Source organism: Dendropsophus ebraccatus, chromosome 8 (assembly GCF_027789765.1).
Source record: "Dendropsophus ebraccatus isolate aDenEbr1 chromosome 8, aDenEbr1.pat, whole genome shotgun sequence".
NCBI lineage: Eukaryota > Metazoa > Chordata > Amphibia > Anura > Hylidae > Dendropsophus > Dendropsophus ebraccatus.
This window is the reverse complement of record NC_091461.1, coordinates 112,637,216-112,662,912: the sequence shown is the minus strand read 5'-3', so window position 1 is coordinate 112,662,912 and position 25,697 is coordinate 112,637,216. Positions and strand designations below refer to the sequence as shown.

At 42.8% G+C, this 25,697-nt stretch overlaps 1 protein-coding gene across 4 annotated transcripts in view; it reads left to right on the top strand.

Annotated features, from left to right (window-relative positions):
* The window catches only part of SLC44A5 (solute carrier family 44 member 5), an 85,003-nt gene extending 64,007 nt beyond the window's left edge, over positions 1–20,996 (top strand). For 3 of the 4 annotated variants that reach the window (XM_069981462.1, XM_069981461.1, XM_069981463.1), the window contains exons 11-22: positions 1,474–1,605; positions 2,914–3,013; positions 4,497–4,589; positions 4,712–4,799; positions 6,669–6,931; positions 8,384–8,478; positions 9,774–9,877; positions 11,951–12,024; positions 12,133–12,203; positions 12,283–12,371; positions 12,722–12,806; positions 20,498–20,996. In XM_069981462.1, coding sequence (XP_069837563.1) covers positions 1,474–1,605; positions 2,914–3,013; positions 4,497–4,589; positions 4,712–4,799; positions 6,669–6,931; positions 8,384–8,478; positions 9,774–9,877; positions 11,951–12,024; positions 12,133–12,203; positions 12,283–12,371; positions 12,722–12,806; positions 20,498–20,604 — 1,301 coding nt within the window. In that variant the 3' untranslated portion in view covers positions 20,605–20,996. Of the gene's footprint in view, positions 1–1,473; positions 1,606–2,913; positions 3,014–4,496; positions 4,590–4,711; positions 4,800–6,668; positions 6,932–8,383; positions 8,479–9,773; positions 9,878–11,950; positions 12,025–12,132; positions 12,204–12,282; positions 12,372–12,721; positions 12,807–14,969; positions 19,352–20,497 lie in introns of those variants that run through there. The other variant, XM_069981464.1, reaches the window with a different exon arrangement.
* The last annotated feature ends 4,701 nt before the right edge of the window (positions 20,997–25,697 follow it).

The following is a 25,697-nucleotide window of genomic DNA, read 5'->3' as shown; positions in this document are numbered from 1 at the left end:
CAGCACCAACCCTGTCCTCAGTCTTAATGTGGGTTTTGCAGCTCTGTTCCATTGAAGTGAATATAGCTGAATTGTAATACCACACACAACCTGAGGACAGGGGTGGCGTTATTTGTAAGGCAATAGTTGTGCTCTTTCTAAAACTGGATAACCCCTTTAAATCCAAGGCCTCATGGGGGGCGGTTTATTGTCTTTATTAAGGCCCCTATTACACTAAAAGATGTCTGACAGATTATCTGACTGATTTTTTCAGCCAAAGCCAGGAACGGACTATAAACAGAGAACAGGTCATAAAGATAAGACTGAAATTTCTCCTCTTTTTAAATCCATTCCTGGCTTTGGCTGGATAATCTGTCAGACATCTTTTGGTGTAATAGGACCTTTAGACTCTCCTTGTTGCCCATAGCAACCAATCACAGCTCAGCTTTCATTTCTCATATTGCTCCAGGAAAATGAAAGCTGAGCTGTGATTGGCTGCTATGGGCAACAAGGACAATCTTAAAGGGGTACTTCAGCAATATTTGTTTTCTTTCAAATCAACCAGTGTCAATAAGATTTGTAATTTACCTCTGTTTAAAAATTTCCAGTCTTCAAGTACTGATCAGCAGCTGTATGTCCTGCAGAAACTGGTGTATTCTTTCCAGTCTAACACAGTGCTCTCTGCTGCCACCTCTGTCCATGTCAGGAACTGTCCAGAGCAGCGGCAAATGCCTGTAGAAAACCTCTACTGCTTTGGACAGTTCCTGACATGGACAGAGGTGGCAGTATAGAGAACTGTGTCAGACTGGAAAGAATGCACCACTTCCTGCAGGGCATACAGCAGCTGATAAGTACTGGAAGACTGGAGATTTTTAAAATAAAAGTAAATTACAAATCTATATAACTTTCTAGTTGATTTGAACAAAGAAAATGTTTGCGGAGTACCCCTTTTATAAAGACAGCTTGATCAGGTTCCCCTAATGTTTGCTTTCCAAAAGGGAAGCACTCCTTTATGTTCTCCCAATAACTCAGCCCTAGTTATAAGGCCATTGTCATTAGCTCAGCCCCTTACGGCAGCCATACACATTATACAGCTGTTCGAAACCCCTCTAAGCACGTGCACTCTCAGCTTGGCCGAGCACACATGGCTTCTCAACACAGCTTCACCTATCTCCCTGAAATGTAACATGTCTGATCCTAATGTTCCCCGACATCTGTTGAGATATAGGACACTACCGCGCATATAATAGGGTTGGACAATCCCCCCAAAATAGGTGGATTTATCCAGCATTCATCTTACAGGCGATGTAATGAGAGCCGTCTTATATACAGGATAAGATATAGATCTGGTATCCTCTGCTATAGGCGGACCCCCCCGTCTGGCACCCCTGCCCCCCATTATCCTGATTGGTACTGTATGTAGAATCATTCGCCTCCATGAAGGGACTGCTGAGGGTCTGTAAGGTGATCACCATGTAACTCTCTCCTCCCCAGGCATATGGCATTGCTTTTGGGAATATAACAACTTGAAAGGGGTCCCTGGATCTGACTTAACCATCTATGACATCGGGCTGCAGACGGACTTCAGGGTCTATTTACAGCTCAGAGACACCTGGTTGGCGTTTAGTAAGTATTCCTGTAACATGGTACATGACGTGATCGAGGAGTCTGAATATATATTACAGTCTGTATTATACTCCAGAGCTGCAATCATTATTCTGTAGACTTCAGAGATGACATGCATACCCTGCTTGTTCAGTGTAACTAATGAAATGTATGTATAGTTACCACACCAGCAGAATAGTGAGTGCAGCTCTGAAGTGTAATAAAAGATACAATTCAGAATAGGTAATGTAACGTATATACATAGGGGGACATGTATTAAGGTGTGTATTGGCGGAAAGTGGCGATTTGCGTATTACTTTATTCGCAAATGGTCAATTTGCGAATAAAATATTCGCATATCGGCACTTTCCGCCAGGTACACCGGGGGGGGCGGAACGGGGGGCGCGGACTTAGAGTCCGTGCAATTTATCTTTTGCTCCGGCAAAAGATACGGCGAAAACCTACTCCACCTTTCAGGTGGCGTAGGTTTTCTGCCGTGCGCACCGACGCGCACGGGATTTATGTAGAGGCAGTACGCCTCTACATAAATCTCCGTAGCGTTGGAGATGCGGGGACATTTTTAAGTCCGGCGTAAAAAACGGCAGACTTAATAAATGTCCCCCATAGTGTCTCCACCAGCAGAATAGTGAGTGCACCTCTGCAGTATAAGGCTATGTTCACATTACGTGTTCCGTGACCCGGCCGGTCTCTGCCTGGATCATCCCGGCCGGTACTGTAGTACCAGACGGATGATCATTTTGGCCGTAGTGTTCTGATGTGGGCGCATCAGCGCGCGCCCCAATCATAACTTGCCACTGCACACAATGAAGCAAGCGTCCGGAGCCGCTCGCTTCATTGTGTGAACTGACATGGGTTTCTACGGCCGCAATTCACTGAATTGCAGCCGCAGAAAAATGACATGTCAGTTATTTGCGAGTCCGCATGGGATCCCGGCCGGAGCGTATACGATGTATATATGCTCCGGCCGGGATCCCATTGAAGAAAAGGCAGTGTTCACAGGTGCATAAAGTACGGCCGTTGTTGCTGATGGCAACAACGGCCTTTTACGTAGTGTGAACAAACAACGGCCTTACTTTTATGTAGTGTGAACATAGGCTTATACAGGATGTAACTCAGGATCAGTAATGTATGTACACAGTGACCCCACCAGCAGAACAGTGAGTGCAGCTCTGGAGTATTATACAGGATGTAACTCGGGATCAGTGCAGGATAAGAGTGCAGCTCTGAAGAATATAGAATACCTTGACCCAGGCAGACTGGCCTATAGATGTTCTTCTAGGAGATGTCACTGTCTCTCTCCTCCCCCAGTGATCATCCTCTGCATTGTTGAAGTTATCATCATCCTCATGTTGATCTTCTTAAGAAACCGAATCAGAATCGCTATAGCGCTCCTACAGGAGGGAAGCAGGTAAGACAACGTGTACATTCAGTCTAAAGAGCCTCTCTCTAATGACACCAATCCTGATTACAATGGTAACGCATTATAATAGAGCTATGTATACTGCTGTATACAGAGATATTTTTTACAGACAGTCTACATGAAAAGAATTTTGCAGTATACTTTGTGGGACAGAATACACTTGTTGCAGGCATTATGGAGCCTTTAGATGCTGTGTGGTGTTTTGCTCCAATCCCTTATCTATGTAATACATCATCTAATGGAATATGCCACTAAAAAGTTTAAGCACACAGAGTTACAGTATGGGTGATGTACTATGTATTCGTATAATAAGGGTCTATACATAAGACTTGAAGGTGTATAAGAACAGTGGAAGATAGTGAGTGATGCAATGCTGCAGGAGGCCACTAGAGGTCACTGTCTCTCCCTTTTCTTTCTATTCCCAAATGTAACTGCAGCTTAAAGTGTACCTGTCGTTTAATTTTTATTTATTTATTTATTTAGATTTTTTTTTTTTTTGTAGAAATCAATAGGACAGGGGATTTTAAGAAATTTTGTAATTAGGTTTATTAGCCGAAAAATGCATTTTTATCATGAGAAAGCAGTTTGAACCTCTCCCCCCGGCTTCATTGTTCTCTATGGAGAGGGGAGGGGTGGAGGGAGATGAGGCACCAAAACAGGACAGCAAAGAGTTAATTTACAGCTACATCACTGGGCTATCTCCTGTGAAGTCAGCACTGACCTCTGAATACAGGCTTTCACACAGGTCCTGCTGTGTAATCCTTTGTCCTCTGCTCTCTGCTGCCGACTAATCTCCCTCCTCCTCCCCCCTCCCCTCTCCATAGAACAGACAGGGGCACGACTGATGTAAAAGAGTTGAGATTTTCTGATGATGAGCAGTGAATGAGGGAGAGGAGGGGGTGACCCGGGGGAAGTGTTTTTGAATGCAGATAATGGCAGATTTGCCTAATAAACCCAATTACAAAGTTTCTTAAAAATCGTCTGTACTATTGATTTCTGCAAAAAAAATTAAAAATATGACAGTAACACTTTAAGCACATAGAGTCACAGTATGGGTGACGTACTTTGTGTTCGTATAATAAGGGTCTATACATAAGACTAGAAGGTGTATAAGAACAGTGGAAGATAGTGAGTGATGCAATGCTGCAGGAGGCCACTAGAGGTCACTGTGTCTCCCTTTTCTTTCTATTCCCAAATGTAACTGCAGCTTATACAATAGCATAAGACCACCTGCCTCCACATGAGGGCGCTGTCTAGTGATAGATAGATAGATAGATAGATAGATAGATAGATAGATAGATAGATAGATAGATAGATAGATAGATAGATAGATAGATAGTACATATAGCGATGGGACACAATAACTGCTGGATTATCAGACATGCTGGATTACTGAATGGTATCTCCTACAATATGACATATTTGTGGCTTAATCTCGCTGGTGACGTAACCACATCGCTTTCCTCTGCAGGGCCATTGGCTACATCATGTCGACCCTGTTTTATCCGATCATCACTTTCATCCTGATCGCCATCTGCATCTCGTACTGGGCTGTCACCGCTGTGTATCCTTTTTATCGCCTCGGTATACCGCACCTTCCACTGCGCAGGGCTTCCAGCCAATGGTAAACATATGGAAGTGATCACAGGGGATGATGAAATGTTTGTCCTTAACTCCGGGTACAAGGTTCCTGGCCACATCCGGGGAGGCTGTATATAAAGTGATGGCCAACAAGACCCTCTGCCAGTATGCAGGCACAGTCTGTGCACCTGAAGTAAGTCATTGCATAACAGCCCCCCATACCTCAGCTTCCAGGTAGCTGCTCCTTCTGCCCCGTCATACATCAATAGGTCTTAAAGGGGTTGTCCAGCTAAAATCTTTTTCTTTCAAATGAACTGGTGTTGGAAAGTTTTATAAATTTGTAATTTACTTCTATTAAAAAATCTCAACTCTTCCCATACTTATTAGCTACTATATGTCCTGCAGGAAATGTTTTATTTTCAGTCTGACACAGTGCTCTCTGCTGCCACCTCTGGCCGAGACAGGAACTGTCCTGAGCAGGAGAGATTTTCTATGGGGATTCATAGAAAACCAAGACACAATTCCTGTCTCGGCCAGAGATGTCAGCAGAGAGCACTGTGTCAGACTGAAAATAAAACAACATTTCCTGGAGGACATACAGTAGCTAATAAGTATGGGAAGACTTCAGATTTTTTAATAGAAGTAAATTACAAATCTATATAACTTTCTGACACCAGTTGATTTAACCCCTTAACGACGCATGATGGGTATAGCCGTCATGCGGCCATTAAGGGGGATGTGCAGCCAGGGACCCCGGGTATTAGCCGCCGCGGCTGGCTAATTAACTATTCAAATGCAGCTGTCAAAGCTGACAGCTGCATTTGAATACTGTATGTGGCCCCTCTCCCTGATGTCTAGTGGAAGATCTCCACTCCACACCCCAGGGGAATCAGTGCTGTGTATATAGAAGTCCCCCAGGGAGATCAGTGCTGTGTATATAGGAGCCCCCAGGGAGATCAGTGCTGTGTATATAGGAGCCCCAGGGAGATCAGTGCTGTGTATATAGGAGCCCCCAGGGGGATCAGTGCTGTGTATATAGAAGTCCCCCAGGGGGATCAGTGCTGTGTATATAGAAGTCCCCCAGGAGGATCAGTGCTGTGTATATAGAAGTCCCCCAGGAGGATCAGTGCTGTGTATATAGGAGCCCCCAGGGAGATCAGTGCTGTGTATATAGGAGCCCCCAGGGAGATCAGTGCTGTGTATATAGGAGCCCCCAGGGGGATCAGTGCTGTGTATATAGAAGTCCCCCAGGGGGATCAGTGCTGTGTATATAGAAGTCCCCCAGGAGGATCAGTGCTGTGTATATAGAAGTCCCCCAGGAGGATCAGTGCTGTGTATATAGGAGCCCCCAGGGAGATCAGTGCTGTGTATATAGGAGCCCCCAGGGAGATCAGTGCTGTGTATATAGGAGCCCCCAGGGGGATCAGTGCTGTGTATACAGAAGTCCCCCAGGGGGATCAGTGCTGTGTATATAGAAGTCCCCCAGGAGGATCAGTGCTGTGTATATTTAAAACATATCGTTTTAATTGCGCTGACTTCAGGAACATATATAACATGTCAGTTTTTCCATAGGACACACAGCGTAAAAACGAAGCCCTCCCAAAGAAAAAGAATTGTGTTGTTTTTTTTTTTCAATTTCACCGCGCATATAATTTTTTTCTGGGTTCACAGCATATTTTATGCAGAAATTCATCCTGTCATTGTAAAGTACAATTAGTGACGCAAAAAATAAGTGTTCATGTGGGTCTGTAGGTGTAAAAATGCAACTGCTATGGCCTTATATACACAAGGAGGAAAAAACGAAAATTATCCCGCTCCTTAAGGGGTTAAAAGAAAAAGATTTTCGTTGGACAATTAAGGAAAATTCCCACCTGTATACATCTTCTTGTTACAAGTATTGCCTGAAGGGAGAACCCTTGAATGGGGAGACCTTGTGGGCATGCTCTGTGTAGTAAGGCATTGGCGGGCATGCCCCTCTCCCTTGACATTGTGTTCCCCAGTAGTTACTATACACTATTCTTTCTGTACTATCTTATCTCTATTTGTCTCTGTTATTTTCTAGACCTTCAATACGACCAATGTGACCAAGCTGTGTCCCGGCTCCCAGTGCACCTTTGCATTTTACGGGGGTGAAAGTTTCTACTATCAGTACATCCTGATCTTCCAGCTCTGTAACATCTTTGTGTTTCTGTGGCTGGTGAATTTCTCCATCGCTCTGGGACAGTGCACACTGGCCGGGGCATTTGCCTCCTATTATTGGGCTTTTAAGAAACCTGCTGACATCCCAGCGTGTCCACTGTTTTCATCCTTTGGACGAGCAATAAGGTAAAGTACAGGAAAAAGAGGATGCCAGGAAAGAAGTCTTCACTAGTGGAAATAAGATCAAGAGCTGCACTCACTATTCTGCTGGTGGGGTCACTGTGTACATACATTACATTACTTATCCTGCACTGATCCTGAGTTACATCCTGTGAAAGGCTATGTTCACACTACGTAAAAGTACGGCCGTTGTTGCCGTACTTTATGAGGTGTGGACATAGTCTTATCTTCTGTGGGATCCCGGCCGGAGCGTATACACGTCGTATACGCTCCGGCCGGGATCCTGTACAGGGCCGCAAATAACTGACAATTCAGGGAATCGGAATCCACAGAAAGCTCTGTCAGTTCACACAATGAAGCGAGCAGCTCCGGCCGCTTGCTTCATTGCGTGCTGCGGGAGGTTCTGATGCGGGCGCGCGCTGATGCGCCCTCATCAGAACACTGCGGCCGGAAACATCACCCGGTCGGTACTTAAGTACCGGCCAGGATGATCCGGGGCAGAGACCGGCCGCTCCGTTACCCGGCCGGGTCACGGAACGGCCAGTCTCATACAACGTGTGAACATGGCCTTATAATCCAGAGCTGCACTCACTATTCTGCTAGTTGGGTCACTGTGTACATACATTACATTACTTATCCTGAGTTACATCCTGTATTATACTCCAGAGCTGCACTCACTATTCTGCTAGTTGGGTCACTGTGTACATACATTACATTACTGATCCTGAGTTACATCCTGTATTATACCCCAGAGCTGCACTCACTATTCTGCTGATGAGGTTACTGTGTACATACATTACATTACTGATCCTGAGTTACATCCTGTATTATACTCCAGAGCTGCACTCACTATTCTGCTTTGTTGAGCATAATAAAGATGGACGCATTTCAGTTACTGCTTTTGTCAGTTAGCTGTACACAGTGACCCCACCAGCAGAATAGTGAGTGCAGCTCTGCAGTATAATACAGAATGTAATTCAGGATCAGTAATGTAATGTATGTACACAGGGACCCCACCAGCAGAATAGTGAGCGCAGCTCTGGAGTATAACACAGGATGTAACTAAGGATCAGTACAGGATCAGTACAGGATAAATAATATGATGTATTTGCAAAGTGAATGCTCTTGCTATGTGCTGTGTGAGTAGTGGGACACATAGGATTAGTAGTCAGTCAGGTGAACATATTGGCTTGAATTGGTTTCATATTATAATAAACAGAACATAAATCTCACGTCTGATTGGTGGGTTTACATCACATTCCTTGATCGCCATCCAGTGACCAGTAGTGGTATTACCTCTCTGTCTTATTATAGTGCTTTGAGCATAATAAAAAAAACACAATCGCAACATAACTCTATTTTAGATTTGTTCATAGACCTTTACAACAAGCGGCCAGTCTCATCATTACACGTGTACAGTATGGCCGTATCATAACCATGTATTCCCCTCCTTTTCAGATATCACACTGGATCATTGGCGTTCGGCTCCCTCATCCTGGCTCTTGTACAGTTTATACGCGTTATCCTAGAATATTTAGACCATAAACTTAAAGGTACCTCACTGTATATCTTCCCTGCCATATTTACTTGTTTGTGCAAAACCAGCAAGTGATAGTATAGACTGGACTCACTGTGATATAATACATTACAGTGATAGTATATACTAGGTGCACTGTGATAATATAGACTGGACACACTGTGATAGAATAGTCGGGAAACACTGTGATAATATAGACTAGACACACAGTGATAGTATATAGTAGGCACACTGTGATAATATAGACTAGACACACAGTGATAGAATAGACGGAAAAAAATTTGATAATATAGACTGGACACACAGTGATAGAATAGACGGAAAAAAATGTGATAATATAGACTGGACTCAACGTGATAGTATAGTCTGAAAACACTGTGATAGTATAGACTGGATGCACTGTAATGGTATGTACTGGGCACACTGTGATAGTGTACAATGAGCACACTGGTAGTATAGACTGGGCACACTGTGATGCTATAGGCTGGGGACTCTTATAGTATACACTGGACACACTGCGATGGCATACACTAGACACACTGTGATGGCATACACTAGACACACTGTGATGGCATACACTAGACACACTGTGATGGTATACACTAGACACACTGTGATGGTATATACTGGACACACTGTGATGGTATACACTGGACACACTGTGATGGTATATACAGGGCACACTGTGATGGTATATACAGGGCACACTGTGATGGTATACACTGGACACACTGTGATGGTAAACACTGGACACACTGTGATGGTATATACTGGACACACTGTGATGGTATATACTGGGCACACTGTGATGGTATATACTGGGCACACTGTAATGGTATACACTGGACACACTGTGATGGTATATACTGGGCACACTGTAATGGTATACACTGGACACACTGTGATGGTATATACTGGGCACACTGTGATGGTATATACTGGGCACACTGTGATGGTATACACTGGACACACTGTGATGGTATACACTGGACACATTGTGATGGTATATACTGGGCACACTGTGATTGTACAGTATACACTGGGCACACTGTGATAGTATACACTGGACACACTGTGATAGTATAGACTGGGCACACTGTGATAGTATAGACTGGGCACACTGTGATGGTATATACTAGGCACACTATGATGGTATACCATCTGCCTACACCACACCCCAGGGCTAGGGTACTGATAGGGTTAATGGTAATATCCCAGGTGGATATGTTATGATGGTATCATGGTGAAGGGCACATACTGTACCTCCTGCAAGGTGTTTTGTTCATCGTAATTTCATTGTATTTTTTGCAGCGTCCCAGAATTCCTTTGCTAGATTCCTACTGTGCTGCCTGAAATGCTGCTTCTGGTGCCTGGAAAAGTTCATAAAGTTTATAAATCGGAATGCCTATATCATGGTAAGTACGTGTGTGTCACTGTATGTAAGCACATTGATTTGGCTGACCTGACATTACCTATTATATCTTATACAAGCAAGGAGCAATCCCCTGATAGAAGAAGGAAGACCCCATTGTAGAGAAGGAATCATCCCATAATAGAGCAGGGTCCATCCCATTGTAGAACAGGGGCGAGCCAATAATAGAGCAGGGGCAATCCTGTAATAGAGTTGGGGCAGTTCCACAATAGAGCAGGAGTGGACCCATAACAAAGCAGGGGTAGTCTAGTAATAGAGCAGGGATGCTCCTATAATAGATTAATTCATAATCACAATCATTTCACAGTCCTTCTCTGTTACGGTCACTAGAGTTACTCTATTTACAAATTAGGGGCAATTCCGTTATAGAGGTGGGTCAGCAGGGGCAGTGCACTTATAGAGCAGGGCCAATCCTATAACGGAATGAGGACAGTCCCATAATATAGGGAGACCCCATAATATAACATGGCCGGTTCCACAATATAACAGAAGCGACCCCATAATATAACAGGGCCAGTCCCATAATATAGGGAGACCCCATAATATAACATGGCCGGTTCCATAATATAACAGAAGCGACCCCATAATATAACAGGGCCAGTCCATAATATAACAAGGGAGACCCCATAATATAACAGGGCCAGTCCCATAATATAACAAGGGAGACCCCATAATATAACAGGGCCGGTCCCATAATATAACAAGGGAGACCCCATAATATAACAGGGCCAGTCCCATAATATAACAAGGGAGACCCCATAATATAACAGGGCCAGTCCCATAATATAACAAGGGAGACCCCATAATATAACAGGGCCGGTCCCATAATGCAACAGAAGCGACCCCATAATATAACAGGGCCGGTCCCATAATATAATGGAAGCGACCCCATAATATAACAGGGCCTGTCCCATATATAACCAGAGTGACCCCATAATATAACAGGGCCAGTCCCATAATATAACAAGGGAGACCCCATAATGTAACAGTGCCGGTCCCATAATATAACAGAAGCGAACCTATAATATAACAGGGCCTGTCCCATAATATAACAAGGGAGACCCCATAATATAACAGAGCCGGTCCCATAATATAACAAGGGAGACCCCATAATATAACAGGGCCGGACCCATAATATAACAGAAGTGACCCCATAATATAACAGGGCCGGTCCCATAATATAACAAGGGAGACCCCATAATATAAGAGGGCTGGTCCCATAATATAACAAGGGAGACCCCATAATATAACAGGGCCGGTCCCATAATATAATGGAAGCAACTCCATAATATAACAGGGCCGGTCCCATATTATAACAGGGCCGGTCCCATAATATAACAGAAGTGACCCCATAATATACCAGAAGTGACCCCATAATATAACAGGGCCGGTCCCATAATATATCAAGGGAGACCCCATAATATAACAGGGCTGGTCCCATAATATCACAGAAGTGACCCCATAATATAACAGGGCCGGTCCCATAATATAACAAGGGAGACCCCATAATATAACAGGGCTGGTCCCATAATATCACAGAAGTGATCCCATAATATAACAGGGCCGGTCCCATAATATAACAAGGGAGACCCCATAATATAACAGAGCCGGTCTCATAATATAACAGAGGCAAACCTATAATATAACAGGGCCGGCCCCATAATATAACAAGGGAGACCCCATAATATAACAGAGCTGGTCCCATAATATAACCGGAGCGACCCCATAATATAACCGGGTCAGTCCCATTAAATAACGGGAGCTACTCCATAATATAACAGGGCCGGTCCCATAATATAACAGAAGCGACCCCATAATATAACAGAGCCGGTCCTATAATATAACGGGAGCTACTCCATAATATAACAGGGTCAGTCCCATTAAATAACGGGAGCTACTCCATAATAGAAGAGGGCTGGTCCCATAATAGAACTGGGGTGGTCCCTTGATAGAACAGAGGCAATCCAATAACAGAGACGAGGCGGTCCCATAATAGCAGGGATAATACACGGTATATGTATAATGTATAAGTGATGTGTCTCTCCTCTGATTACAGATCGCCATCTACGGAAAGAACTTCTGTACATCAGCTAAGGACGCGTTCTTTCTCTTGATGCGGAATGTAGTGCGGTACGTGTCGGCTTCATCCTTAACATAATTTCTCCATCCATAATTTGCACTTAGCATTATTGGGGTACACACTGGTGTCTGACTGTCCTGACCCGTCTTCCTCCATAGGGTCGCTGTTCTGGACAAAGTAACAGATTTCTTGCTGTTTCTTGGGAAGATTCTAGTTGCGGGCTCTGTCGGTAAGTGATTCATATAACTCGACGATGCCAATAGCTAAAGCCTGTCCACCTGACAATGCGCTGTGTGTTCCCTGTCCAGGCGTCCTGGCTTTTTTCTTCTTCACAAGAAAAATACCCGTGATTACCGATGAAGCTCCCTCGCTGAATTACTACTGGGTGCCACTCCTGGTAAATAATATTCTATTTTCTAAAATGACACAATGTATAAAAATAAACTGAGTTTATAAAATGACCAAAGCTCTGGGTTTCCATTTCGGTTGATAAAATTCTATCTGCCTACAGCCACCAGTAGAGGGAGCTCAAGAGCAAAACTATGATATACAGTCTGCAGCAAGCTCTCTAGCTCCACCTAGTGTTGTCTGCAGACAGACAGAATTTTATAATCTCTCTCTATGTCTAGGCAGGCGATTTGGAGTTCTCTATAAGAAAAATAATGCGTACACTTTTGAATTATTTGGATTATTTTTTTTACAATTTTACTTTAAATTGTGTTTGAATTGTTTGTTTGCTACCCACAGACGGTGATCATTGGATCTTATCTCATTGCACACGGTTTTTTCAGCGTCTACGCCATGTGTGTCGATACGCTTTTCCTATGTTTCTGTAAGTATTGTGTTTAATGAGTTTATGACAAATCTAATCATCTTTTGTTTTAGGTTATATCATTACTATTATATATGTACATCGTCATAAACAGGGTATTTATTGTAAATGTGCCCACCTTGTGTCATCGATGCTGGAATCCTTTAAAGGGCAATTCCATTCGGGATTAATGGTAGACCTCTGCTTGCTGTCAGTGAGTGGAAACAATCTGAGACTTAATAATACGCTTTTTGCTGATTTTCCACTGTCCGTTCTAAGCTTTCCTATAGCATGTGCAAAGATCTGCTTACTTGGGGGGCATTCTCATTGGCTGAAATGAATCTGCAGACACTGGGGCTGATTTAGTGACATAGGCTCAAGCTAATATTACAAATGGGCCCCTGCAAATGTTAGGGCCCAATAGACATAGCAGTAATGTGAGATGTAATCTGATTCCCTTAGACTGCTATGGACACATACTGTACCACTTACATACAATGGTGACCTATCCCATCCCATGTTGTACTGTAGAGGAAGTCTCCCCCACAAGTTTTGCCTCCTGGCGGCACATTACCTATGGGTCTGAGCCTTGTGCCTCTGAAAATACCATAACCAGTCCATGCCCAGCTCAGACAATGTCTCTTTTCACTGTTAGTAAATGAGCCCTTAGAAATCAATTATTAGGGAAGCTAACGCGTTTCACAGCCTATACTTGAAATTCTTACATTCAAAAATGGTCTTCTATGTAAGGCTGGGTTCACATCACATGTTGTGCCTCTGAGGCATGGATACAGAAATTATGCTGCCCATGTGCCCATGTGATCAGGTTATTTTCCAAGTATATGCAGGTTTTGGCAGAAAATGCGTGGTGGTTTACAGCTCGTTTTCTTTAAAAACCTCTATATGCTTCGAGAATGATCAGGATGTAGTCACCAGCTGACCGATTCGACAGATTATTGCTCCGTGTAATAAAGACAACGATCAGCCGATCACAACGATCATCAGCTGATGGTGTCTTTAGGTCCTTACAGCAGACTGCGCATTGCTATGTGTAATAGCGATGTGGCCAATGGCTGATGAATGTGTAAAGAAAATATTAAAGCATATACATTACCTGCCCGCGCTCCCCGGTGCTTCTGACTGCTCTCCAGTGCCTTCCTGGCTTCTGCCTGCTGCCCGCAGCCACCGATGGAACTTCAGAGCCGGTCTCCGAAGTGACAGGCTACTCAGCCAATCACTGGCCAAGATGGGACCACTGTGGCCAGTGATTGGCTGAGCAGCCTGTCACTTCAGAGACTGGAAGGTACCAGGGAGCGGGCAAAGGGAGAGGTAATGTACATACTTTATTATTTTACATTTTACAATGGACATTGTTAATTATATATATATATATATATATATATATATATATATATATCATACAAGAAAATAGATAAGGGCACTCACCATATGACGTGATCTTCTTTATTTCTTTACGTGCATGTTAAAAAGTGGAGGCATCCTGGGCAGTCATGGGCCAAGCACTTACGAAGCAGGGTGGTCACAGCTGTTTTGCGCGCTTCTACAGATGTCTACAGGTGTCTGTAGAAGCGTGCATGCACGCGAAACAGCTGTTACCACCCTGCCTCCTAAGTGCTTACCGTCTACTATGTTGCCCAGGATGTCCTCCACCTTTTAACATGCATGTAAAGAAATAAAGAAGATCACACCATATGGTAAGTGCCCTCATCTATTTTCTTGTATGCTTGAACTTTGCACAAATACTAGTCTCGTAGAGAGCAACAACCAGTGATCCTAAGTAAAGTTACCAGTCCATACTCATACGAAGAAGCCACCATATAGCAGTGCCTGTGTCTGACAATCTATCAAAACGTGAAATATATATATATTCAGGCCTTGCTGCACGATTATCGATAAATGGTATCTAGCAGATCAGCGCTCGTGTACATTACTGATCGGGCCGTGTAATATGGCCCTAAGTTCAGGTCATAAATTGAATGGGGCCAGTTCCTATCCGAGGACAAATACATCAGCAGCCGATTTTCATATTTGGAAACGTAATGTGAACCCGGCCTTACACTGAGTTTCTATCTGTAGAGCGTCTGGAAATCTGCTTCTCATTTTCTTCCTTCTTTTCCCTCTTTTCTTTTCCTGTCACTTTGCTACCGCAATTTTTACCTCCAGGCGAAGATCTCGAGAGGAATAATGGGTCATCGTCCAAACCTTACTACATGTCTCCGGAACTGCATAGGATTCTGAGAAAAAAAGAACTCTCTAAGAAGGCAAAGCGTTAATTTAAGGCACTTGCTTTCTCTAACAAAATGTTCCTTCTAACCCAATAACTAAGCATTGAAGAGGTACCTTGCGGAAGAAAGAAGAAACTTTCCCAAGTGAGGTCCAGAGATGTCTGTGAGATCTTAGAGGTGATGGTTGACTTGGGGGAAAAAGAGATGAGGACCCAAGTTCTCGAGTTGGCAGCAACTGGTGAGGGAGATTCGTGGAGTGAGGATCTTCTATTGAGGCAGTTTAGCTGGAATCTAATCTTGGGGGCTTGAATCAGGTTGGAACTTCTATCCAGGGTGACCTCGGATGAGGAACACTATGGGAAGTGATTCTGGTATTGAGGACCTTCTTTTTAGGGTGTTTTTGACCACAGGTGAGGAAGGTCTTGACCTGGGACCACCCAAGAGGATGACTCTCCCGGTGGAGGACATCCACCTCCACCATCTGATACATACTAAGAGGGTCCTTGATGTAAATCATGAGGAACAGTATTACATTTTAGTGCCTATGAACAGGAAAAAAATGTCAATATTATAGCTTTTCCTAAAACTGCTTTTAGGGTTTTAATATTTTTATAGAGCCGGAGTCCGTCTAAAGGACCGGCACGTTTTATAAGTATAACCTTTCACTTTTCATAAGGGGAAGACAAAAAAATACTTGATATAAACGTTACATTGATAGAATTAGCCATATCTGGTTTTCTTTTCTATTTTTGTTGTTGTTTAAAATTTCTTGATTTTTTTTTTTCCGAATGAAAGATTTGGCTACACAAACTTGACTTTCTCTTGAACATTTGGTGCTAAGTAATATTTTGCACTTCACAGAACAACCATGTATACTGTGATTTCATGTTCTCCGGTTGGGTACGAGAAGGACGAGAATCTGCCGTGTGGGTCTTTGTGTCATTTGTGCTATGCTAACTGGGGGCCTCTCCAAAGTGTTCCTGTTGTGTCTGTATGGGTGAGGCAGCCATTTTTTTGTGTTCAACCAATGAGGGTGCAGTTTATCAAGTCGCTAGAACTTGGTCATCGATAAGCGCCCATCATGCCCCATTATTGGCTCTGGTTTTTACTCTTTAAGGGGCTGTACAGTTTGGGAAACCCATTTTCATACACCCTAATAAAGAACTGTTAGTTAAGAGAGGGGTCCTCTGATCAGAATCCTTGTATCTTGACCAAAGTAAAGAGCAGGTATTCTCTCTGGAGGACCTGTCCTGGATTACACAGGTAACTCACTGATTTAAATGAAACCTTTGTACTGCTTCATTTCCCCTCTTGTGGCGCTGCAAGAAAACGGACAGGTTTCTCCACAAATTAAAGCTGGTTTCTGAAGGTCCTAACAAGGGGAAATTCTCATCAGCTTTATGTCAAGGAAACAAGTGCTCTTCCAAGTGGAGAACCCATTCAAAGGGGTATTTCAACTTAAAGCACCTATTGCAATGGACCACCCATTGGTAGGGGTTCAACCACTGGGACCCTTAACAATCCCGAGAACAGGGAATAAATTGTCCCCAGAATGGATGGTGCACATACCAAGTGTCATCACGGGGGGTTCAACAGCTAGAACCACTTGCGAATGGAGATCCAAGATTTGCTTTTGAATGAAGCGATGACTCTCACATTGCCTATGGAGATAGCTGAGCACTGTACTTGGAAATGTTTAGCAACCCCGTCAAGAATTATTGGAGATCTGGGCATCCATTCACGGTCCCTGTTCTTGGGATCAGTGGCAAAATGATATAACCATAAAACGAAGTATACGTGAGTTGTGTAATAATTATAGATTCCCGATCCAGCCACAAAGGAGCAGGACTGACAATAGAGGGTGGAGTTTCTGTATTTGTGGGGACAGCCTTGAGATGTCCCGGTAGCGGGGCTGAAATGTCCCAGGATTACATTGACAGCTATGGGTTTACAGACCTGCCACTATAGGGGCAATTAAATGGGTAAAATGGATGGGCCGACCCCACCAGAGAAGGATTGGCGCTTAAGTTTGGGAGTCCAATAGACAGCAAACAGAGTCATGGTCAGGCATGTGCACTGCCATCCCATTCACTCAGGGGGCAGTGGTCTTCTGTTCTCCTGAGAACAGAGAGGGGTCCCAGTGGATGGACCCCTATAAATCACTTCAGATAGGACATAACTTTTAGTCCAGGGGTGACCCCTTCAATAGGGCATTTGGAACAGGGCTGTTAATATACAGGGTTACCAAAATTAAAGTTCCTCAATCTGAGGTCACTGGAGGATGGTCTACTGCTCCAAATGAGCTGAAAATCGGAAAACGGGCCATTTAGAGTCATTGAATACAACGTTTTAGTCCAAAAACTTGCTGACAGGTGGCGCTATAGCTAAGCAAGTCATGCTACAAATGTTCAGAATATCTCCCTTGGTTTTCAGCAACTGTCTCCATTTCCCAAACCATGATTTCCACCGTTAGTCAGCTTTCATCCCTTCAACATACTGACAAATGTAGGTCGATCCCTGAAGACCTGGACCTTCAAGAAACCCCATAACCATAAATCACACGTGGTGAGATTGGGTGAGCGAGGGGGCTGCACTGTTGAAAAATAATGGCTGATCACCCAGGCATCTGTGACAGCCTCAATTTATGCAAATAAAATCCCATTACTGCTATAGCACTACCTGTCTGCAACTTTTTGTTTTAGTTTTTTTGTTCAATGAATCATGAGTACATTATTTCAAGCGGCCATTGTCCAATTCTCACCTCATTCAGAGCTCTAAAACGTCCTAAGACGAGGAAGTGTAATTTTGCCAACCTTGTATTTTCGAGATACCCCTTTAGCTTAGGGCAAATGCCAAGATCAAAAATACTTCACTTTATGCTACATCATAGCTATTTGATCCTTGAAAGAGTCCTGCAGGTTGTTTTGCATGATAAATACTATTCATAGCATTTGTGCTGATGCAATATAATCAAGATCACTGTACAAAAAGATTTTCATGAAGAATTTTTAGAATTTCATGATTTTTCTTTTTTGCTTTTTTTGGGCACATTTTACTAGGTTTTTTTTTTTAGGATTGTTTCTTCTACTATATTGAAGATGGAGAGCGACACAAGGGACTCACATACCTGTGTTTAGTTACGGTGAAATTTTTTAGAAAAATGTATAATTTTTTTTTTTTTTTTACATTGGTGGGATGTAAATTTTTCTTCTGGAACCTAAAGTACACACAGCTTATAAAGCTTTTTATGTACATTTTTTGTATTGAGATATTGACATATTCCGGGAGGTTGTTTACATGGATTTTCATGGGGCTAACAGAATGTGAAAGAGGAAAGAAAAGGAAATTTAGGGTTCTTTTTTTATATACATTCTTAATTTTTTATTTTTTTTTTACAAATGAGACATTCCCATTTATTTATTTTCCAATTTGCATAATAAAAAAAATGCAATAAACTTAATAGCAAAAATATTCAAAAAATTGCATTAAAAATAAATAAATAAGATTTGGTTGTCAGTTTCCAAACTTGCCGATATTTACATATCTTAAGGGCCGAAGGTTTTCAAAAAATTTTTTTTTATGTAAGCTTGACTATTCTTTGTATTGGAACATGATTCTTTTTAGCAACTTTATTCTGACATGATAAGTGCACTTAGGAAATGGAAAAAATATTCAGAAATGTTTTGAATGACTCAAATGTAAAAATTCTATGGAAATCTAGAGCGGTCATTTGTAGGAGCGCAGTTCTGCCAAACGATTTTATGCAAAGCTTCAAATCTCACATTTTCATAATGGGTACAAAAATTTTTTATAACGTGGTTAAAAATGAAAATAAAAAAAATATAAAAAATTAAATTATTGGATATTTTCTACGTTACAATGTACATAATGAGGTCTTGATTTTTATTGAATAAAATATCGGATGGATTTAATTTTTCAGATTTTCTGAAAGTTAATTTCATTTTATGAAATGTTTAGACTAGAAAACCTATCAATGTCGGGAATGTATTTGTAATCGATGATATATAAGACGAATATTTCGTTTCGGCAAAACTCTTGTGTAACTTGGTGGCAGGTTGGAGTAAAATTTATGGATTTAAAAAATTTGAGGCCGAAAAATTTGAGGCCGTTTTGAAAAAAAGTTTTATACCGTAAATAATAGAATAAATTCAACCATTTTTCTAGCTCTATATGTCTTACTAAACATGTCTATTTATTGTATGTCTTTCTATATAATAAATTACAATGCTCTGCAGAGTTTTTAGAATTTAGAATTTGATAAAAAATTTCATGTATACACATTGAGACTTTCCTATATAAGAGAAACAGATCCTAGGTGCATTGCCCCCTGGGAAACATGAATATGCAAAAGAGGAGCCCTTGGAGCCTTATTGAAGAGCCTCAAAACACAGGACTAGCCAGATATCCCTCCGGGAAGGACCCAGCCAAGGGATATCTAGCTAGTCCTGTGTTTTGAGACTCTTCAATGAGGCTCCACGGGCTCCTCTTTTGCATTTCCTATATAAGGAGAGAGGGAACAGCTTGAATTATAAAGAAATTCATCTCACAATGATACTATTGCCCGCCATGTTATATTATTTGCCAGCCTATAGTGAAGGATTGACTTCTTTGGGGAAAATGAGGGCATAGAGGCCTCACTATTCAAATTTTCCATGAAATTGAATGGAACCTGAGCTGCAGTTACATCTCAACAACACTACACAGTGAATGGAGATAGCTGCTTCTGACCCCGTTCGATGTGTAGTGTGGTCGCTGATCAGCAGGGGTGATGGGTGTCAGCTCCTGCATAGACGTAAAATATACATGTATGTCGCTGTCCCCTTTCACACTGTAGGAAAGAAAAACACTATAGGGGCAACAGTAGGTTCATGGGTTTCTAGTAGATCCATCAAAAGTAGCTTGTTGGTGGTTTCCAAACACATCTATCAGTAGTAGCTTGTTGATGGTTTTCTGACTGATCCATCAATAGTAGCGAGGCAGAAGACGCGCAGAGGCCGGGAACGGGCTCCTGGTGGGTTAACTTCTCCCACTTTCCCAGGCATCCTAGGTGAAGCGGCAGGGAGCAGAGCATCGCTGAAAGGCCGGTGGCTTGATGAGTTGAGCGCAGATCAAACAAAGCACTTTGTATAGTGGAGCGATTCGCTCATCTCTACATCCATCATCTGTAGTTTGGTGATTCCCAAACAGACCCACCAATAGTAGTTTGTTGCTGGCTTCCAAAAAATCCAGCTTGTTGGTGGTATCCACTTAATTTTTACACTACATACGATATATTTCCGCACTACTTACAACAATGGTGTTCAAAAGTGAAAATTTATGTCAAGGTAAAAAAAAATGAGAAAAAGTCTCCAGGGTGTCCCGTCTTTAGACTTTGAGTTGCCGCTCTCCTTTTTTCCAGTATTTGTGTCATTGAGTCACTTATTGTTTATTACTTTTCCATCCTAGTGGAAGATCTAGAGAGACACGACGGCTCCACTGAAAAGCCTTATTATATGAATAAATCCTTGATGAAGATCTTGAACAAGCAGAATGCAGCGCCCAAACCGCAGTGACAACCCGCAGTGTCTAACCATACCATACACCAAATACCTATAGACACGTGGTAATGTCGATGGTGCCTGAAGACATGAGGCGTTCTAAAGGGATACTCTAGGCAAAACCGATATCATCGGCGACACTGATCAAACTGTTCCATGAGGAAATGTGGCCTTGTCGCCTCTACTAACCAATCAGAGCTCAGCTTTCAGATTTTAAAATTACTATTGCAAAATTAATGCTGTGCTCCGATTGGCTGTCACTATCAGCAAGACTGTATGCGATATGATGTCAGGTGACTACCAGAGGTTGTCCACCATCACTTATGTAATCATGGAGGTCAAGAAATCACATGTTATACCTCAATTGTTGTAAATAAAGTCTGTATATAAAGAGCCATTCAAGATAACATACGTACAGAATAATTTCTCTTAAAAAAGGGTCAAGTAGGTGCGTTGGCTGACCTACCGTGTTGTATTGTATTGCCGCTGTATAGGATTAGAAAAACATGGCCGCTTTCTTCCAGAAACAGCACCACACAGGTTTAAAGGTCCACTCTGTTATTTAAATTATACTCTTGAACTGAGATATTTTTGGACCAGAGCAGCCATGTTTTTACGATCTTATAACGCCCTTTATTGTATGTAAGTGCCTTTGCAGTAGTAGCTGACATTCTAGAAGCTAATATATCTCAATAAAAAAAAAAAATAGCAATAAAAATTTTATTTGTTAGCTCCTCTGCTATTTTCAAAAAGGGGTTTTATTCCCCCCCAAAAAACAGTGCCACTCATGTGCATAGGCTGTGCCGGGTATTGCAGCTCAGTCTCATTGAAGTAAAAATATATATATATCTCAATAATGGGGTTATTCAGTTTGATGGCCTACCTCCAGGATCCCATTGGAGTCCAGATCCCAATACCCCTTCTGATCCAAAGTGTGAATGAGCCTTGGTGGTTGTACGATTGCTGCAGCCTCTTTAGTGTTGCCATGTGCTTGTACATGCAGTCATCATAATCATAGGTGTAAGGCAGCTTTGCTTTGGCTGCCCAGGCATGATGGAAATTGTAGTTTTGCAACAGCTGGAGGGCCGAAGGTTCCCTATCCCTAGTGTAAGGGGTGCAGTGGCAGCAATTGCATCCAAGGCCTGCTTACCTGAAGGTGCCCAAGTCCACCAGTACAAAAAAATTAGCATGGTAGATGGTGAAGGGAGGGTTGCATTGGGACCCAGGAGCATCAAGACTCATCTTTTGCAATTAAAAGAGATGGGTTGCCAATAAACCATTCCCTTTCTTTCCAGGTCATAAGGCTCCTGCAATTATTGGAAATCTATGGCCTCCCAAAACCTAGGGAGATCCCATCTTGTGTCTTGCTGCTGGGCTGCCATCCCAATGTCCCCCAAGGAGGACATTGACTATTCAGACAGACGGGGCTGCAAGGATATGAGAAACCTGATGGCCACACCTCCCCTCTCCAGTCCTCCAATAGGGATTTTGCTTCCACACTCAGGTCACCCCTCCTGGGGTACTTCCGCACCTCTGCATTTTAACCTTTCTGGATCACCGAGCTTAGGCCCATGTTAGAGATAGGTGCGACTCGTGCATGCTCAAATCCGCTCACTCGGCCTTTAAATACCGGTGGCTGACAAAGTTGGGTGCAGCCCTAGGGAGTCCTGGAAAACATGGGTTTCCGGGCGGCCATATGGCTGCATTCTGCCCAAGCAAGTGGACAGGCCATAGTTACCAATAAGAACAGATGCCTTCTATATAATAAAAATCTAAGTCCATCTGTCCTCAATAGACTTCTAAATGCCTGAACCGTTTGACCCCAAATTTGGCACACAGATACATTGGGTGCCCGGGCAGGTTAGAGCGAAGGTCCAGTCTTCACCAGATGTACAGGAGGGGAGGGGAGAAGAAAGAGCACCCCATAGAAATGAATGGGAAAATCTCCTCACTGCACACACAGGTGATATAATTAGCACTGCAGCTGCCCAGCAGTTGGAGCCTTAGCAACCAATAGGATTACTGCTTTCATTTTCATAGCGAGCTGGAATCTGAATGGTTGCTAGGGTGGCTGCCTCACAACAGATCCACAGAAATAACTGGTAGACTCCCTACTCCATCTATACAGTACATATATACAGGACCCCCTACTCCATCTATACAGTACATGTATACAGGACCCCCTACTCCATCTATACAGTACATGTATACAGGGACCCCTACTCCATCTATACAGTACATGTATACAGGGCAGTATTACCAGCTGCTGCTTCAGTAAGCACTAAACCTGAAGACGCCCCATCCTCACTCACCAATTAGCATTAGGATTGGTAGGTAATAGCTCCAGACGTCACATTTAACACCGCCACACCAGACCTGACCAATGCTGCCTTAGTGACTGGATAACACTGTCATACCAGACCTGACCAATACCGCCATACTGTGACTGGGTAACACCACCATACCAGACCTGACCAAATACCGACACACTGTGACTGAATAACACTGCCATACCAGACCTGACCAATACCGCCATACTGTGACTGGGTAACACTGTCATAACACACCTGACCAATACCAACATACTGTGACTGGAAAAGAAACTGCCATACCAGACCTGACCAAATACCAACACATTGTGACTGAATAACACCGCCATACTGTGACTGGATAACACCGCTATACCAGACCTGACCAATACCGCCATACCCCCCCTCGAAAAGACACCAGATTTTCTGGCAAGTCTGAACGGGAGGGTACTGCCCCTCTGCAAGATGCTACCCTAGGCACCAGACCATGGGTGCATAATGGTAAATACGACCCTGCAGGTATACAGGACACTACAGTTATACAAGACCCCAAAACTATACACTACAGGTGCACGGGACATTCACTAACTATATACTACAGGTATACAGCACCCCACACTTTATACTACAGGTATACAGGCCCCAAAACTATACACTACAGGTATACAGGACCTCCACCAACTATATACTACAGGTATACAGGACCCCAAACTATACACTACAGGTATACAGGACCCCAAACTATACACTACAGGTATAAAGGACCCCAAAACTATACACTACATGTATACAGGAACTCCACCAACTATATACTACAGGTATATAGGACCCCAAACTATACACTACAGGTTTACAGGAACCCAAAACTATACACTACAGGTATACAGGACCTCCATCAACTCTATAATACAGGTATACAGCACCCCACCAACTCTATACTACAGGTATACAGGACCCCAAACTATACACTACGGGTATACAGGACCCCAAAACCATACACTACAGGTATACAGGACCTCCACCAACTCTATACTACAGGTATACAGCACCTTTACCAACTCTATACTACAGGCATACAGGACCCCCAAACTTTACACTACAGGTATACAGGACCTCCACCAACTATATACTACAGGTATACAGGACCCCCGAACTATATACTACTTGTATACAAGACCTCCACCAACCATACCCTACAGGTATCCAGGACCCTCAAAACTATAAACTACAGGTATACAAGACCTCCACCAACTATACATTACAGGTATACAGCACCAACTATATAGTACAGGTATACAGGACTCCCAAACTATACACTGCAGGTATACAGGACTTCCCAAACTATACAGTATAGGTATACAGCCCCCCCAACTATACACTACTGGTATACAGGACCTCCCAACTATGCACTACAGATATGCGAGACCCCTAAAAACTATACACTGAAGGTATACAGAACCCCTCCAACTATGCACTACAGGTATACACTAATTAACTCAGATGAAATAATACCTTTAGATTGCCCTCCTGGGCACCTTAGAACAAATCTAATTAACACACTGACACTTTATACCCAGGCAGCGCCGGGTACATTTTCTAGTTTTAGCTAAAAAGCAATGTGACAAGTTACACTGTCATGTCTATAATGCTCTTAGTGGGGGTTAGGAGCTTAGTTAGGCTGGGGTTTGCAGCCATAATATAGATGGGGGAAAAAAATAGTAATTACTTGTGTGTATTATAAATGGAAGGTGTCACCCATCAACCAATATTATTATACAGAGAATGAACCACTGTCTGTGAAGAAACGCAATGAAAACTTTTTTGAAGGTTAAGATAATCTGATTTGTATAATTATCAATATTAAATTTGGGCATTTGTATGGCACTATGACAGCAGTATATATTCATGAAGTTGTTTCTGCGTTCCAGCTTTTATCAGTCACCTATAGGGTTGTGTTTGCACATTTACATTTAGAACACATTCCGAATTAGTTTAGAACCCTACTTCCCTAATGTTCTAGGGATTATCAGCAGCCTCATCTCCCCCCCTCTCCATAGAAAACCATGAAGACAGGGGGGAGAGCTTTAAACTGCTTTTTCTTGATAAAAATGCATTTTTCGGCTAATAAACCCAATTAGAAAGTTTCTTAAAATCGCCTGCTCTCTCAATATACATGAATAAAAAGTTGCACAACATTCCAATCCTATTTTCAGGTTGGCTGCTGTCAGTGAATGAACGCCGTCCTGTTTATAGTCAGAGGCTAAAAACTGTCGGCAGAGACTAGCGAACCTTGTGCACACTCTGGTTCATCTATAGCGGGACGTACAGTATAGTCGGTGGCTGCAGAAGTTGGATGCAGCTCTAGGGGGTCCTTAAAACCATGGATATAACCTATGGCTGTATCCATGGTTGTCAGGCAATATTTATCAAGGCAAATCAGCAAGATTGAGTGTGTGCACAACACCTGCCATTTCACAGTTTTTGCACCAGGAAGGGGCATGGTGTCATACCAGTTAACTTTCAGCTGATTTATCATGTGCATTTTTGCACAATAGCAGAACTCTATTGCTGCCCGTGTAGTTTTTTTTTCTTTTTAGCCAAGCTGGTTTAGGTGAAAATTGTGCAAGAATTGTCAAGCAATTTGTGCAGAACAACATTTTTGCACAGCCCCCCCACCCCACCCCAAACAGGTACCACTTTCTAACCCTGCCCCCCACCAAAAAATTAAAACTGCATTCCACCCCTTAGGGGGTCATTTATTGTTCGCGTGGCCCCTTGCTGCCATAATTTGTTGGCTGT